Consider the following 18,302-nt stretch of genomic DNA (forward strand, 5'->3'; position numbering starts at 1 on the left):
AAAGACCAAGCAGGAACAGTGGGTACAGGGGCTGTTGCCCATGGACAGAACAGTGAACACTGAACATAGTGTAGGAGCAAATGCAGCTATATAAGTGGCACCCAATAAAACAAGCACACAAACCCCCAGTGCAACCGCCCCCCCCCCCCCCCTCAAAGAAGAAGGGCCATGACTGTCCCAACCTAAGAACCTGACAGGAGAGTCAAACCCCCATGCACTATTCAAGGTGAGAAGAATAGCCTCTTACAGATGACCACCAAAACCCACCAGAGAAGACAATCCTGCCAGGGCAGAGGCAATGCCACCAAGCATCAAGAGAAGACAAACTTTACACTTATGCAAGACAAGGTGAACAGTTTTTCAGAGCTCACACAAAAAGTGAGGCAAAGAAATGCATGCACAAGAAACAATCACTTAAGGAAGGATTGAGTATACAAACAAATGGGTCCAGCAAAACAGTCCAAACAATGGCCATAAATTACTCTTAAAGCTGGGACCTAAAGGATGCTACAGTACAGTGGTACCTCGGAATGCGATTGTCCCTGTATGCGAGGTTTTCGGAAGGCGAGCAGTATTTACTCCAAAAATTTGTCTCGGAAGGCGATGGTTACTTCGGGAGGCGAGTTTGAACGCGAGTTTGAACGCGAGTTTGTTGATACGCGTACAGGCCGACCTAGCGCTGGTGGTTCGGCGATCGTCGCCCCTCTGCTCCGCTGTCCCTCAGTTTACCATTGTCTCGCGCTCAGTGACTACCCCCACATCAATTCTTCTCGCGGATTTTTAGTGTTTTGTTGGATTTTTGGTGATTTGTCTATACAATTTGTTATTATATATCTCACCATGAGTCCCAAGAAAGCCAGTGGTAAGGATAAAGGCCAGAAAGCTCATGTGAGGATGACAATAGAGGAGAAACAAGAGATCATTCGGAAGCATGAGAACGGTACACGTGTTGTTGAACTTTGTAGGCAGTACAACAAAGCCACATCAACAATATGCACTATACTTAAGAAGAAAAATAAGATTATGAGTGCTAATGTGGCAAAAGGAGTAAAAACATTAACGGCACAAAGACCACAAATACTTGAAGAAGTGGAAAAGTTGTTATTAATTTGGATACACGACAAGGAGTTGAGGGGTGATAGTGTTTCGGAGGCCATTATTTGTGAGAAAGCCAGGGTGTTGCACGAAGACCTTCTAAAGAAGACCCCTGCAACGAGTGATGCAGATAAGAAAGAGTTTAAGGCAAGCAGGGGCTGGTTTGAAAAATTTAGAAAGAGAAGTGGTATCCATAGTGTTACAAGGCATGGGGAGGCAGCCAGCTCAGACAAACCAGCCGCTGGACGATTTATTGACGAATTTAAAGAGTTTGCACAGGCTGAGGGATACCTACCGCAACAAGTGTTTAATTGTGACGAAACAGGACTGTTTTGGAAAAGAATGCCTAAGAGGACATACATTACCAAGGAGGAAAAATCCTTGCCTGGACACGGGATAGCCTATGAAAGCCTATGAAAGATAGGTTTACGCTTGTGCTGTGTTCAAATGCGAGTGGCGATTTGAAAATTAAACCCTTGCTAGTGTATCATTCTGAAAATCCAAGGGTTTTCAAACAGTATAATGTGCAGAAAACCCGTTTGTGTGTGATGTGGAAGTCTAATAAAAAAGCATGGGTCACTAGGCTTATTTTTTCGGAGTGGGTGAATGAAGTGCTGTGCCCTGCCATAGAAAAATATCTGCAGGAGAAACAATTGCCACTCAAAGCCGTGCTTCTCCTTGACAATGCTCCTGCTCATCCTCCAGGCTTGGAAGATGATTTGATGCCTCAATACAATAAATTCCTCACAGTTAAATTCCTTCCTCCTAACACCACTCCTCTAATTCAGCCTATGGACCAGAAAATCATAGCGAATTTTAAGAAACTGTATGAAAGGGCACTTTTCCGGAAATGTTTTGAAGTGACTGAAGCCACAAACCTCACCCTCAAAGAGTTCTGGAGAGAGCATTTTAACATTTGTAGTGCTTTAAAACTCGTTGACAAAGCCTGGCAAGAAGTGACTCAAAGAACCCTGATCTCTGGCTGGAGAAAATTGTGGCCTGAAGGTGTGAGAGAACTAGACTTTGAGGGGTTTGAGCCTATAAATGATGCGCCTATTGTTGAGGAAATTGTTAGTCTAGGCCAGCAAATGGGCTTGGAATTGGATGGTGATGATGTGGAGGAGTTGGTGGAAGAACACAACGAAGAACTGACCACCGAAGAACTCCTAGCCCTTCAACAGGAACAGCAAGCCAACACAGCAGCGAATGATTCTGCAGTGGAGGAGGAGGTGGCAGCAGCACCAACAGCACCAGCGAGTGTCCCTTCTGCAGTAATTAAGAAGGTGTGTCAGATGTGGGAAGAGATTCAAACAACTATTGAACAGACTCACCCAGAGAAAGCTGTAGTAGGCCGTTGTCTTAATCTTTTCAATGACAATGTGATGCCTTACTACAGAGAGAGCTTGCGAAGAAGGGAAAAGCAAGCTTCCATGGACAGATTTGTGGTGAGGAAATCGAGCAGTGAGCCTCAACCAGGACCTAGTGGCACTCAGGTTCAACGTCCCAGGGAGAGCACACCAGAAAGGTCCTCACTGCCTGATGTAATTATGGAAGGGGACTCCCCTTCCAAACAGTAACTCCTCTCCTCCTCCCCCCTCCTCACCATCTTCCATACGCCTACAGCACTCGACAGCAAGGTAAGTAATAACTGGAACATAGTTTTGTAGGTTTATTTAGATGAATTAGGTAAATTAGGTATAAAAATTTAGTTTGAGGTGGGGTTTTTGGGGTAGTCAGGAACGGATTAATTCATTTCCCTTTATTTCTTATGGGGAAATTAACTTCGGAATGCGAGTTTTCGGAAGGCGAGGCGTCTCCAGGAACGGATTAAACTCGCATTCTGAGGTATGCCTGTAGTTGCAACTGTGCCTCAATAGAGGGGGCCAGGTTTTGGCCTCAGGTCCCTGGCAGGCTTACAATGACTTGCAAGGGCCAAGTATGATTTGAACTGGGTGCAGCTATCCAGGTTGCTAGCAAAAGGAAGCCAGCTTGGGAGCCCTCCCAGAAATAACATTTTATACACATTATCTCTTATTAACCTAGTATGAACTACAGATAATGACTTCACATGTTACCTGTGGGGCCCATGGTCGTACAAACGGCAGGGATATATAAGTATAGGATAGAGGTCGAAAAGTTCCTCACACTTATCAATTTGATCTTCTAACTGTTTCATGGGAAGCACAATATCTTGGAACACCTGAAAATATAAGGAAAAATAAATGGCAAATTATTTATTTTACAGTATGATGTCTGGCAAATCATTTATTTTACAGTATGATGTCTTACCTCTTTCTTGAAATTTTTTCATTCCCATTTTAAGAGTTGCCTCATGCAGCATCTTCATAAATATGGTAACCATTTTCATGCATTAAGAATTTACTAAATTCTAGTAAATGTTTGTCTACCCAAGAAATTTCAATTATTTCCAGTTCACATTGAGAAATTGTAGGAAACTGCCACAAGGTGTTGCAGTGTGAAAAGACCAAGTTTGAATAAGTTACTATTTTATATTACTCTTAAGTGAAAATGTTACTGTTTTATATTACTCTTCAGTGCCTGGGGCCAGTTAAGCCAGCAGAATCCCTGTCTAGAAGCGGGCAAACTGACTGCCAGCAGGAAGCTGTGAACCCTCGGGGGCAACAGAGTGGGACCACCAACACCACCTAGGCTAGCCTAATAAGAGGCTAGGCAGACCATCTCTATCACCAAATGGCAAAAAACCAGCGTTGAATGTAATGAAACGCCATTTTCTGAGTGGGTCACGGAGGCTCTCTGGAGCTATCCATGGCTGATGTGGATACCCTAATTATTTTGCATCAGTCGATGTGGGTAGAGTTCTAGGCCTACTGGGGACCACGAGCCAGAACCTGGCCCCCCCTTCACAGAGACACGAGGAGCAATGGACCATAGAATCACGTGAAATATATGATAAAGGCACAAAAAAATTTATACCAAAACAGAGATGCAGAACTAGGAAACAGGATTGGTTCAATAGAAATTGCGAGAGGGCTAGAGACCGAAAGACACAAAAATGGAATCAATACAGGAAGAGGCCGAACCCCCAAACATACCAGCGATACAAAGATGCGAGAAACAACTACACGGCAGTGAGGAGAGAGGCAGAAAGAAATTTTGAAAAAGGGATTGCGGATAAATGTAAAACAGAACCAGGTCTATTCTATAAATTCATAAACAACAAATTGCAGGTAAAGGATAATATTCAGAGGTTGAAAATGGGAAATAGATTCACGGAAGATGAAAAGGAAATGTGTGAAACACTAAACGAAAAGTTCCAAAGTGTGTTTGTACAAAATGAAATCTTTAGGGAACCAGATACAATAAGAATTCCAGAGAACAACATAGAACACATAGAGGTGTCTAGAGACGAAGTGGAAAAAATGCTCAAGGAGCTCGGTAAGAACAAAGCAGCTGGCCCAGATGGCGTTTCACCATGGGTTCTGAGAGAATGTGCATCTGAGCTCAGCATTCCACTTCACCTGATCTTTCAGGCATCCCTGTGTACAGGAATCGTAGCAGACGGGTGGAAACAGGCTAACATAGTTCCAATCTACAAAAGTGGCAGCAGGGAAGACCCCCTCAATTATAGACCTGTATCATTGACAAGTGTAATAGTGAAAGTATTGGAAAAACTAATCAAAACTAAATGGGTAGAACACCTAGAGAGAAATGATATAATATCAGACAGACAGTATGGTTTTCGATCTGGAAGATCCTGTGTATCGAATTTACTCAGTTTCTATGATCGAGCCACAGAGATATTACAGGAAAGAGATGGTTGGGTTGACTGCATCTATCTGGACCTAAAAAAGGCTTTCGACAGAGTTCCACATAAGAGGTTGTTCTGGAAACTGGAAAATATTGGAGGGATGACAGGTAAGCTTCTATCATGGATGAAAAATTTTCTGACTGATAGAAAAATGAGGGCAGTAATCAGAGGCAATGTATCAGAATGGAGAAATGTCACAAGTGGAGTACCGCAGGGTTCAGTTCTTGCACCAGTGATGTTTATTGTCTACATAAATGATCTACCAGTTGGTATACAGAATTATATGAACATGTTTGCTGATGATGCTAAGATAATAGGAAGGATAAGAAATTTAGATGACTGTCATGCCCTTCAAAAAGACCTGGACAAAATAAGTATATGGAGCACCACTTGGCAAATGGAATTTAATGTTAATAAATGTCATGTTATGGAATGTGGAATAGGAGAACATAGACCCCACACAACCTATATATTATGTGAGAAATCTTTAAAGAATTCTGATAAAGAAAGAGATCTAGGAGTGGTTCTAGATAGAAAACTATCACCTGAGGACCACATAAAGAATATTGTGCAAGGAGCCTATGCTATGCTTTCTAACTTCAGAATTGCATTTAAATACATGGATGGTATACTAAAGAAATTGTTCACGACTTTTGTTAGGCCAAAGCTAGAATATGCAGCTGTTGTGTGGTGCCCATATCTTAAGAAGCACATCAACAAACTGGAAAAGGTGCAAAGACATGCTACTAAGTGGCTCCCAGAACTGAAGGGCAAGAGCTACGAGGAGAGGTTAGAAGCATTAAATATGCCAAAACTAGAAGACAGAAGAAAAAGAGGTGATATGATCACTACATACAAAATAGTAACAGGAATTGACAAAATCGACAGGAAGACTTCCTGAGACCTGGAACTTCAAGAACAAGAGGTCATAGATTTAAACTAGCTAAACACAGATGCCGAAGAAATATAAGAAAATTCACCTTCGCAAATAGAGTGGTAGACGGTTGGAACAAGTTAAGTGAGAAGGTGGTGGAGGCCAAGACCGTCAGTAATTTCAAAGCGTTATATGACAAAGAGTGCTGGGAAGACGGGACACCACGAGCGTAGCTCTCATCCTGTAACTACACTTAGGTAATTACACTTAGGTAATTACGTGATTTGGAGCATTCTATATCTGCCATCGACAGGGACAGGTACCCAGAAAGGTAAGCTCTACAAAACAAACCCCTATTCTGGTTAACAATGAAAATCGTCAAACGAGTGGACAGGACTCCCCAAAAGAAAAACGAGCACACAAGCAAGACTTCACACGAGCTGTACTGCATGTCTGCGCAGCTCCCCCCTCCCTGGGAGGGGGAAGGGGGAGGCCCAGACCCTCGCGCCAGTGATCGGAAAAATGAGGGGGCACGGACGGAACCAAGGCCGAAGCGACCAACACCCCCCCCTCCCCCGCTTCAAGTCCTTATAGGCAAAGCGGGGCAGCCTCGGGGTGTCCGGGGAAGTGACAACCCGAGCGTGTTGCAATAACCTAAACCTATCCTGCAATGCGCGTGCTGCCTGCACCCGAAGAAAATTATCATCAGTCTGGATGAATCGAGTCACAAACAAGCAACAAAGTTCGCATGACTCAGGGTTGAATGTGTCACCGACCCAACAGGCAGCATGACGGAGGCAAAAACAATGAGTATTGTCCTGAGACAAGGGGACAGAGCAACCCTCAAACTCGCACAAAGCGAGAGGGGACGCAGGGGTCTCGTCCATCGGACCCAAGAGCCCCCGCAGGGTTTTCCAAGGCCCCTAGACTGGGTCTCCTAAGGGTTATCCCAGGCAGGGTACTGCTAACCGGCTCCCCAAACTACCAAGCAAACTGCTAAAAGCTGAACCCACGGGACATGTCCACTCACGAGGGTGAAACAGGGGGGTTCCACCACACAAAACAACCCTAATATAAGGAGGGTGGGAGAACACAAGGCAGACCCCCCCCCCCCCACCAGGCAAAAAGAAAAGAAAAACCTCGCAAGAGGACAACGTACCCAGAGCATCACCCTGAGACAAGGGAACAGAGCAACCCTCAAACTGGCACAAGGTGAGAGGGGACCCAGGGGTCGCATCCATTGGGCCCCTTGCGCCCCTTGCGCCCCCGCGGGGTTTCCCTGGGCCCTTACACTATTATTGCTAAGGGTAAGCCCATGCGGGGTACTGCTAACCAGCACCCAAATCTACCAAACAACCTTCTAAAACTGAACCCCCCGTCCCCCCCAGGACGTGTCCACTCACGGGGGCCAAGCAGGGGGTACCACCGAACACAGGAGGTCAAGACCCTAATATAACTGGGGGTAGGGGAACAAGTGCAGACCCACCACCAGGAAGAAACAAAAATAAAAATAAAAACCCTGCAAAAGGACAACGTACCCAGGAGGAACAGAGCTGGTCGCTGCTATAGGTGAAAACTAGCTACGTAGTACCCCATGTCCCACCAGTGCAATAACTACCACTTACCCCAAGGCAAACAAGGGAGGAAACCGCCACAAACTCGAGGAAAAAGAGAGGATTGCCTGCTAGTCAGGATGGTTCTGGAACCTTGTAATGCACCCAGTAGGGGAAAGAAGACCCAAACTCAAAGGAGGGTGGGTCCATTGGAAAAGCATAAACTGGGTCACACAGGAGGTATGTCAAAAGTGCCTGACGAGCCTCCAAAGGGGGAAGTCAAAGGGAAGGAAATCTCCGGAAGGATGCCCCAGAGAACCCAAAGTTACCCGAAAGCGATCCCAGGGGAAAGCCGCACTTAAATCCAGCTCATAGAGAAAGGGAGGATACAAAAACATCATTCTCTACAACATTACACCATCTGTGGAAGACACTGGAAACCACGAAGTGTCAAAGGGAAGCCATGGCCCCAATTCTGACTCCCCCACACCTGGGAAATTGCAGCAGAGGGTCCCACCATCCTATCAATCAATCAGGAGTGACAGAAGAGGAGTGAACAAAGTCCAACAAGTAAGGAAGAGGTGGTGCAGGTAGAGCCAAGGCTGAATTGACCAACACCTCCAAAACCAGATCCCTAAAAACTAAACAGGGCAGAGCCTGGGCATCTAAACAGCCACACAACCTAGACTACTGCAGCAGAGAACCTCAGACAAAGAGTGGTCACTGCCTGATAAGCCCAAGCATCATCAAATTCAAATTCAAAATTCAAATTTTGACGACATTCATTCAAAAATTCAAAATTAAAAAAAACGACCCCATCAGGAGAACTAGAAAGAAGAGTAACATGACGGGAGCACTCCCCACATGACTCTGGGTTGAAGGTCTTACTGACCCAACAGGCAGCATGGCAGAGGCAGAAAGAATGAACATTACCAATTGGCACTGACAATGTGCATGCTTCAAACTTGCATATAGCGAGAGTAGGCTTGGGGGGGGGGGGGAGGGTTCTCTGACCACCTAACCTGCAGGGGAAGTCCAGGACCTGAAGGTTACAATCCAAACAGGACACCCAGGTACTGAGATACTATGCCAGTACTCTTAAACATTTTATGTAAATTAACCCAACCTAGCCCAGATGACTGGGAAAACCTACCTTGGTGCACTGAAGTGTAACCCGCATGTAACCCAATGTGCCTCACCAGCCAAGATGTTCCAACTGAGGCAAAAAAGGAAGTGAAAAACCCCAGACTCACCTCAAGCTGAAGGCTACCAAAAGTGAGGTGGACCTCAAAAGAAACACCACTCGAACACTCCAGGGAAGAAAATCGTGGCAGTACAAGGAAAGCACTAGGGAGTGCGCAGGGAAGGTAACCCTGAATACATGCAGCTCCAAGTGCACTAAACTCCTGGCCCATGCACACAAAACTGTATGAAACAGCCACTAAGGTAAAATAAACCCAAGAAAAACACTAGGATCAGAGCAACAGCGGCAGACCTGGTACACATCGGGGGAGAACTGATGGTGGTGTGGCATGCGAGCTGTGGCCTGCCCCCCCCCTTCTCCTCCTCCTCCTCCCTAAACAAGGGGAGGGTGGGGCGAATGATCAGGAACTAGTTTTGTAACATTTCCATCATTTGTTTACATAGTTTGGGGAGTTCTATGGCCATTTTTGAGCTTGCAGGTCTTGGAAGCAGCCAGCTGTAGTTTGTTTTGACTCACTGACTTTCTGGGTACCTTCCTTGGTGGTGTCATAAATGAATAAAAGATGGTAGCTTCAGGGAGGCAAAAAGGGCTCCCTACCAGAAAATTTGGTTTTGAAAACACACGACCTACCTGCTTTGTAAAGGTCATGGCCCTCACTCCAGGTGTAGTGGTGAATTTAAGGAAGGCAATTTTGGGAGGCAATAACCAGCCAAATAAGAACCTGAAGACAGGATTATTGCCAAAGGGAATCATTGTTTCTATAACCCAAAATATTGATCTGTTGTGTCGAAGGAGGTAGTCCTCCAAAGGTATGTATTCATAGCCTCTTCCCTTCTTCAGGAACCCTTCTACATGCTTATAAAACCAGGGTTTGTACCATCTTGTCAATCGATTTATCTGGAAAATAACATTACAATATTGTATAAGCAACTAAGAATAGGTTTTGTGTAAAATATTTCAATAAGTGTCATTCAATATGGGCCATATTTTTATGCTCATTTGTTTTAGATTTCCTTATTTATATCAGTTAACTGTAATTGTAAATATGAAATTACATATTTCTTAATAAATATGAAATTACATATTTCTTAACATTATAATGTACGGATTTGGTATTACTGTGCAATAGAACATGGTAAGAATTTGTAATTAAACAGACTGTTCATCATAATATGAAAGATCATTTCTGGATATAATATAATACTTCATTTTGTCAGGGATATGCAGTGTGCGTTATTAATTAAGTGTAATTATCTATGTGTAGTTACAGGATGAGAGCTATGCTCGTGGTGTCCCGTCTTCCTAGCACTCTTTGTCATAGCCACAACTGATGGTTGTGGCCTCCAAAATTTTTTCAGTTAACTTGTTCCAACCATTTACCACCCTCTGTTTGTGAAAGTGAGTTTTCTTGGATTTCTTTGGCAGCTTGGTTTAGTTAGCTTAAATCTATGACCTCTTGTTCTTGCACCTTACTCCTAGTTCATACTGCACAAAAGTGTACAGGAACAACCACAAAGGCACAAACACCACTTAGGTGAATACAAGACACTAGAACCAGAGCAACAGAGAGGATAACCAGGCACCAGAACATCAGCAATAAAACTGAGGGTAGAGCAGCCGACTGACCTTACGGGCTCACCATAGCCCGTGCTACATGAATACTCCGTTCTGAATAGCTAAATTTTTAACAACAACAACAGCCGACTGACCCAGTCTGCCTCCTTCCTTCACCCATCCCCTTCCCCAACGAATGTGGAGGAGGGGCAAACGAGCTCATGCTAGTTTTATAATTTTCGATCATTTGCTTATATTGCTGGGGAAGTTCTTTTGGCAGTTCTTGTGGCTGTAGTCTGATTTATAATCAACAGTAATCTGTTTTGTTTCACTGACTATCTGGGTGCCTTCCTTGGTGGTAGCAGTCATGAATAAATTCATAGAAGTTTCATTGTAAGTGCCATTGCTCCCTGCACCTTTCTAGAGAGGACCAAGTTTTGGTTTGAACACATTTTAACAATATTAAAAGGAAAAATAATTGGGAAATTTTTTTTCCTGGCACTAGAGGGATGTCAGCTATAAATAGTGGCACAGTGTTGCGGTTAATTTCAGATTTAGTGAATATCAGTATCAGTATCAATTTAGAGAGTATCAGTGAATATCAATATCAGATATGTGTGATGGGTTACTTCACAATATACAGTAATTACATAATTACACACAGATATTAAATCTTATTCCTAGATAGCTTATCAGTTACTTTAGCAAAAGTATATTTACCTTATGTTGCTCATTATGAGGTACGTCAGCAAATTTCCCAACCATGACAACGGCTTCTTCTTTATTGTAGACTGTAGCCTCCAGATAATCTGGCGTCAAACGGTTTTTATCCAATGCTCCAGACAAATCTCGAATCATATCACAATATTTCTCTTGACCTTTAACTGGTATATATTCCAACTTAAGATGAGGCTGAAATTTTTTTGTATCAAACAAAAGTTATCTAAATCATGCATTGAATTTAACACAATTTCCTTCTCTAGTGGGCCCTCAGCAGGTTTTTTTATAATTTAGCAATAATGTAATTTAGATTCCTTTTCCTAAATAAATTATTATTATTATTATTAAAATGTATGTTTTTTTGTGCTTTTTACAATCTTTGTGATTTGAAATGAAAATTGCTGAGTTTGACAACATTTTGACATGGTTTCTCATTATTAAAAAGTTCAGCTAATGTTAATAATTTGTTAACAACAGCAGCATGAAATTTTCACATGAAACAAGTGTGCAATGCAGAGGTTAAGCTAAAGGAACTATTGAAGGAACCTATCAGAAAACATGTCACAGCATATTCAATATAGCTATAGTAAATATACAGTAGACAACAGAAATGTTGATACTGTAAATACAAATATTTAAGAAATAACAAATTTCATTTTTGGTGGGAGCCCCTAGTGGCTCCCTGAAGCTACCATCCTACCATCTCCGATGTAGGTGCCATCAGTCGAAGAGTTTTCTGTCCTACCGGAGACCCTGCCCCAGAACCTGGTCCTCTAACAGAGGTGCAGGGAGCTGTGACATTTATATACTGTATTAGGTTATTAATTTATGCCACAATGAAGGAAAGCACCTAAAAAGACAAAGAGACAAAACAAACCACAGCTGGCTGTCTTTGATACCTATCTACTCGAAAACACCCATAGAACTCCCTAAACTATGTAAACAAATGATAAATGTCATGAAACTAGCACTGGCTGCTTCGCCCCACCTCTCCCCTTGTTTCAGTGGAGGAGGGGGCAGGCCACCGCAAAAAGGCCACTCCACTGTCAGTTCTCCTCTCGTGTGTACCAGACCGGGTTTGCCACTGCTGCTCTGGTCCCAGTGTTTTTCTTAGGGTACTTTTGCCTTGGTGGCTATTCCGTACACATTTGTGTGTGTGTACGGAATTCAGCCATGATGAGCCATCAAGAGTTTGGTACACTTGGAGCTGCATGTGTTCAAGGTTTCCATCTCTGGATTCTCCCTAGTGCTTCCCTTGCACTGTCAGGGTTTCCTTCCCTGCAGTATTTGGGTGACGCTCCTTTAGAGGTCTATCTCACTTGTGGTGCCCTTTGCCTCGGGGTGAGTCTGGGGTTTTTAGCTTCTATCGCCCACAAGCGAGGAATGCCTCTACAGGAGCATCACCTATAGACATGTAGGGAAAACCCTAACATTCTAGGGAAGATAGCCCTGGCAGTGTAAGGGCAGCATTAGGACGCACACAGGGAAGATAACCCTGAGCACATGCAGCTCGAAGCACTCGTAACTCCTGGTCCACAGTACACAAAATGCTTAAGAAACAGTCATTAAGACAAAACACCACAAGAAAACATACTTGGGGTCAGAGCGACAGAGAGGGCTCCTGGCACACACTACAATTAGAGGAGAATTGAAGGTGGAGCAGCTAGCTGACTCCTGACTGCCTCCCTTCTTCCCCCAAATGAGGGGGGTGAGGTGGAGCAAATGAGCTGGCACTAGTTTCACAAACTTTTGGTTGTTTATTTACATTTTTAGAGGAGTTCGATAGCCATTTCTTGAGGTTGCAGTCTCGTTCGAAGCCAACAGTGGTTTGTTTTGCTTCTGTGACATTTTGGGAGCCCTAGTTATTGGAAGCATTAATGAATAACTTAATATATATATGCAACTGCTACCTGTACCTGTGAGGCTCAGGCTCATGGACTCCTATACTGTAGATCATAAAGTTCTGCATCTGATGGAACCTAGTAGTATGGTACACCATCAGATAGTAGCTTCAGGAAGCCACAAGGGGCTCCCCCACCAGAGAAAATAATGACGGGTGTCCTTTCTAGCAAAAAATAAATAGTCTAATACAAAATAGTTTTACCTGTTTACCAAATATTCTAGATAATTACTAGAGCATCATGAACCACATTCACCTTTATCTTAATAATTTGTAACTCGAGTGCCACCAAGAACCCAAGTGTGCCATGTGACCAAGGCAGCGTGTGATAAAGGTCACTATATTCATTGTGTCGGGTCACTCTCACTAGTGAGCCATCTGCCAGCACCATCTCATATGCTACTATGGTCTCCTGATAAAGTCCCACCTGTACAAAAATAAATAAAACTTATCATCTTGCATATGCATACACATTATCATCTTGAATGTGCATGCACATTATTATCTTGAATATGCATGCCCATTGTTACTAACTTTGTTCCTCAGTGGCTTTACTTTAGAAGCCTTGGCTTTGTTTAACAAGGAATATATTACATTTCTATGTATAAAGAAAGCGAGAAAATTTTGAGATTCTCTCTAAATTTTACTGCAACTGAAATCTTAAAAAATAACAGAAGGCTAACTCTTAAGAATTTGCAGTATAATTATTCCTACTAGTGTAGCTAAAGACTGTGTGAATATGTTCTGCAATTTCTCTATGGAATTAATAGTAGTTGCCAGAAACACTTTGTACCAGAATGAATACTGTACATACACGTTTACTTTTCCACTTACATTTCAAATTTGTAATAATCTGTAGCCAGCACTTTAATTTTTGTTTTAATATTTATATATGTCTAAACAATTAATTAAGGTAAACCACATTGATAATGCATCGGAACCACAGTAGGTGAAAAGGAAGATTAAGATAATGGTAAAGGATAGACTTTGTTAACAAATATAGGGTAAAGAACACAGGAGAAGTACTGCAGGTACTAAACCAAATAAGTGAGACATTACTGAGAAACTAGAAATATATACATGGATACCCCAACTTATGAACATTAGACTTATGCCATCTGATCTTACAAATGGTCTCAAAACCACAATTTAAAGTCCACTCATGACAGTGTTTATAATGCACTATTGGTTGTTTATCTAGGAAACAAGCATTAATAATGGCTGTTAATGAAGTGTGTCAGATGTGCACCAGTTCCCATACACCATCAGCAGAGGGAGATATTAGAGGGCCAGGAACCCTCAGTGGTAGGAGAGAAACAAAGACAGTATGAAAATGACATCGTGGGTAAAGCAAACACCCAACCAAAACTGCTCCACAGCCACATCAGGAGGAAGACAGCAGTGAAGGAACAAGTAATGAAACAGAGAAAAGGGGAGAACAGATACACAAAGAATGACAAGGTATGCGAAGAACTCGACAAAAGATTCCAGGAGGTCTTCACAAGAGAGCAAGGAGAAGTTCCTGTACTGAGAGCAGAGACAGTAAACCAAGCACCCATGGAGGAAGTGGAGCCTACCAGAGATTAGATCAAAAGGAATCTGTTGGAGCTGAATGTGACAAAGGCTGCTAGACCTGACAGAATCTCACCATGGATACTAAAAGAGGGTGCAGAAGCACTGTGCATGCCACTCTCTATAGTATATAACAGGTCACTGGAAACAAGAGACCTACTGGAAAGCTGGAAGACAGCTAATGTAGTCCCAATATACAAAAAGGGTGACAGGCAAGAGGCACTGAACTACAGGCCAATTTCCCTAACTTGTGTAACATGCAAGATGACGGAGAAGATTGTGAGGAAAAGGCTCGTAGAACATCTGGAGAGAAGGAGTTTTGCAACACATTACCAGCATTGGTTCAGGAAAGATAAATCGTGCCTCACAGGTTTAATAGAATTCTATGACCAGGCGACAAAAATTAGGCAAGAAAGAGAAGGATGGGTAGACTGCATTTTCTTAGACTGTCTGAAAGTCTTTAACACAATACCGCATAAGAGGCTGATAGAAAAGTTGAAGAAACAGGCAGGAATAACAGGTAAGGTGCTTCAGTGGATAAGGGAGTAACTAAGTAACAGAAAACAGTGAGTTACCATGCGGGGGAAGACCTCAGAGTGACGAGATGTCACCAGCAGAGTCCCACAGGGCTCTGTATTTAGACCCATCCTGTTTCTGATACATGTAAATGATCTTCCAGAAGATATAGATTCATTCCTCTCAATGTTTGTTCGTGATGCAAAAATTATGAGAAAAATCAAGGCAGAAGAAGATAGACAGAGACTACAAGATGACCTGGACAAACTGGAGGAATGGTCTAGAAAATGGCTACTAAAGTTTAACTTAAGTGTAAAGTAATGAAATTAGGTGATGGAAGCAGGAGTCCAAACATAAGGTACCATCTGGGAGGTGAAATCCTGCAAGAATCAAGTAAAAAGATCTGGGGGTTGATATTATACCAAAGATGTCCTCAAAAGCCCATATCAAAAGGATATCAAAAGTGGCTTATGCTAGATTGGCCAACGTAAGAACTGTCTTAAAACACTTGTATTAGGAATCATTCAGAACATTGTATGCCATGTATGTCAGACCAATACTTTTTTTTTTTTTTTTTTTGAGATATATACAAGAGTTGTTACATTCTTGTACAGCCACTAGTACGCGTAGCGTTTCGGGTACTGGAGTATGCAGCTCCAGCCTGGAGTACATACCTAGTTAAACACAAGACAAAGTTAGAAAAGATTCATAGGTATGCCCCCACACTAGTCCTGGAGCTGAAAGGTATGAGTTACAAGAAAAGACTTTGAAATTAAACCTCATGACCCTGGAAGACACAAGAGTTTGGGGAGACATAATCACCACCTATAAAATACTCAAGAGGAACTGATAGGATGGACAAAGAAAAACTATTAGCATGGGTGGAACACAAACAAGGGGACACAGGTGGAAACTTTTCCACCTTTGTCCATTTTTGTTTAAATCGTGAGCATTGGTCCTAGGTGTGAAAGCCTCAGTACTGAGTGAGCAATGAAGGCAGGAACATGCAGTACAAGCAAACAGCACCGCTGTTCAGCTTGTGACCACAGCATCACTTAAAAATTACAAAATATGTATGAAACTGCTATTATTTTGCAATGATAGTATCATTGAAGAGCCAGACTGTGATAATGACTGTGTACAATGTAAGGAGGCCGGCCTCAGGTGAAAGGGGGCTGTGACGATCTTTGTCTGGAACCCGTACGTGCGGGACCGGGACGTCCACCTTCCGAGGGTCATGTGACCTAGGCTCTCCAGGAAGCTGGGGTCGTTCATACCCTTGATGGGGTGGTTCTTCTCCGGCCCCGACCACAGCGGTCTCCGGGGTTGGAGGTCCTTGTGCCCTTCTTCACCAACTTTGAGGTCATCCCCGGAACTCACAGTTCCTGCGACGGCGCTGGAACCAATCGCATTGGCGTATGCCTTTCCATTGGAGACTTTCAGCACCGTGGAGAGGGGGGAACCTGCTGCCTCGGTAACAGCTCCTTCCCCGAATCAACCTACCCTGGCTTTGCGCCCTGGTGAGGCCACTCCAGACCAGGCCGACATCAGAGCGCAACACCAGTCTCCTGAGACTGATGGATGCCTACTACTACTATAATGTTCAGCAATCAGTGAACACAATGCTTTTTATAATGTTCACAGCACTGCCATTGTTTCATTTAACATAGCTTCTTGAAATGAAAGCTAGTGTTTCTTTACAAAATAAACTTGTGGAAAATTATTAATTTACAGGATTTTGATAATAGCAACATTGTGCCTAGAATTAGTGATATGAATAGAATGTTGGGAGCATGAATTTTACAGAGTGAGGTAGTGTTGTCAGCTGACTAGCATGTAATTACCCAAGTAATTACCTAAGTGTAGTTACAGGATGAGAGTTACGCTCATGGTGTCCTGTCTACCCAGCACTCTGTCTGGTTGATACCTGGTTGATGGGGTCCTGGGAGTTCTTCTACTCCCCAAGCCCGGCACGAGGCCAGGCTTGACTTGTGAGAGTTTGGTCCACCAGGCTGTTGCTCGGAGCGGCCCGCAGGCCCACATACCCACTACAGCCCGGTTGGTCCGGCACTCCTTGGAGGAATAAATCTAGTTTCCTCTTGAAAATGTCCACGGTTGTTCCGGCAATATTTCTTATGCTTGCTGGGAGGACGTTGAACAACCGCGGACCTCTGATGTTTATACAGTGTTCTCTGATTGTGCCTATGGCACCTCTGCTCTTCACTGGTTCTATTCTACATTTTCTTCCATATCGTTCACTCCAGTACGTTGTTATTTTACTGTGTAGATTTGGTACTTGGCCCTCCAGTATCTTCCAGGTGTATATTATTTGATATCTCTCTCGTCTTCTTTCTAGTGAGTACATTTGGAGGGCTTTGAGATGATCCCAATAATTTAGGTGCTTTATTGCGTCTATGCGTGCCGTATATGTTCTCTGTATTCCCTCTATTTCAGCAATCTCTCCTGCTCTGAAGGGGGAAGTGAGTACTGAGCAGTACTCAAGACGGGACAACACAAGTGACTTGAAGAGTACAACCATTGATGGGATCCCTGGATTTGAAAGTTCTCGTAATCCATCCTATCATTTTTCTGGCTGTTGCAATATTTGCTTGGTTATGCTCCTTAAACGTTAGGTCGTCAGACATTATTATTCCCAAATCCTTTACATGCTGTTTTCCTACTATGGGTACATTTGATTGTGTTTTGATGTCCTCAGCCGAGGTAATTTTCATACTGATTTTTGTGTCATCTGCAAAGGATGATACGAAGCTGTGACTTGTATTTTTGTCTATATCTGATATGAGAATAAGGAAAAGCAGCGGTGCAAGGACTGTACCCTGAGGTACAGAGCTTTTCACTGCACTTGGACTAGATTTTATATGGTTGACAGTTACTCGCTGAGTCCTGTTTGACAGAAGGTTATCTTGAGGTTATCTTGAGATGATTTCGGGGCTTTAGTGTCCCCGCGGCCCGGTCTTCAACCAGGCCTCCACCCCCAGGAAGCAGCCCGTGACAGCTGACTAACACCCAGGTACCTATTTTACTGCTAGGTAACAGGGGCATAGGGTGAAAGAAACTCTGCCCATTGTTTCTCGCCGGCGCCTGGGATCGAACCCAGGACCACAGGATCGAACCCAGGACCACAGGATCACAAGTCCAGCGTGCTGTCCACTCGGCCGACCGGCTCCCAGAAAACTGAGTATCCAGCGTCCTACTTTACCGGTTATTCCCACTGACTTCATTTTGTGTGCTATCACGCCATGGTCACATTTATCGAAAGCCTTTGCGAAGTCCGTGTATATCACATCAGCATTCTGTTTCTCTTCTAATGCCTCAGTGACTTTGTCGTAGTGCTCAAGTAGCTGTGAGAGGCACAATCTTCCCGCTCGAAATCCATGTTGGCCTGGGTTGCGAAGGTCATTGGTCTCCATGAAATTGGTGACCTGACTCCTAATCACTCTCTCAAATACTTTTATGATGTGCGATGTTAGTGCAACTGGTCTATAATTTTTTGCCAATGCTTT

At 43.3% G+C, this 18,302-nt stretch overlaps 1 protein-coding gene across 4 annotated transcripts in view; it reads right to left on the reverse strand.

Moving 5' to 3' along the window:
• LOC123765283 (delta(24)-sterol reductase) overlaps positions 1 to 18,302 on the reverse strand; it is a 100,537-nt gene that overhangs the window by 25,527 nt on the left and 56,708 nt on the right. For all 4 annotated transcript variants that reach the window (XM_045753824.2, XM_069335529.1, XM_045753825.2 and 1 more), the window contains exons 5-8: positions 12,947 to 13,117; positions 10,791 to 10,982; positions 9,147 to 9,413; positions 3,171 to 3,295 (exon numbers count right to left, since the gene is read on the reverse strand). In XM_045753824.2, coding sequence (XP_045609780.1) covers positions 3,171 to 3,295; positions 9,147 to 9,413; positions 10,791 to 10,982; positions 12,947 to 13,117 — 755 coding nt within the window. The remainder of the gene's footprint in view (positions 1 to 3,170; positions 3,296 to 9,146; positions 9,414 to 10,790; positions 10,983 to 12,946; positions 13,118 to 18,302) is intronic.

This window comes from Procambarus clarkii, chromosome 33 (assembly GCF_040958095.1).
Source record: "Procambarus clarkii isolate CNS0578487 chromosome 33, FALCON_Pclarkii_2.0, whole genome shotgun sequence".
Classification (NCBI taxonomy): domain Eukaryota; kingdom Metazoa; phylum Arthropoda; class Malacostraca; order Decapoda; family Cambaridae; genus Procambarus; species Procambarus clarkii.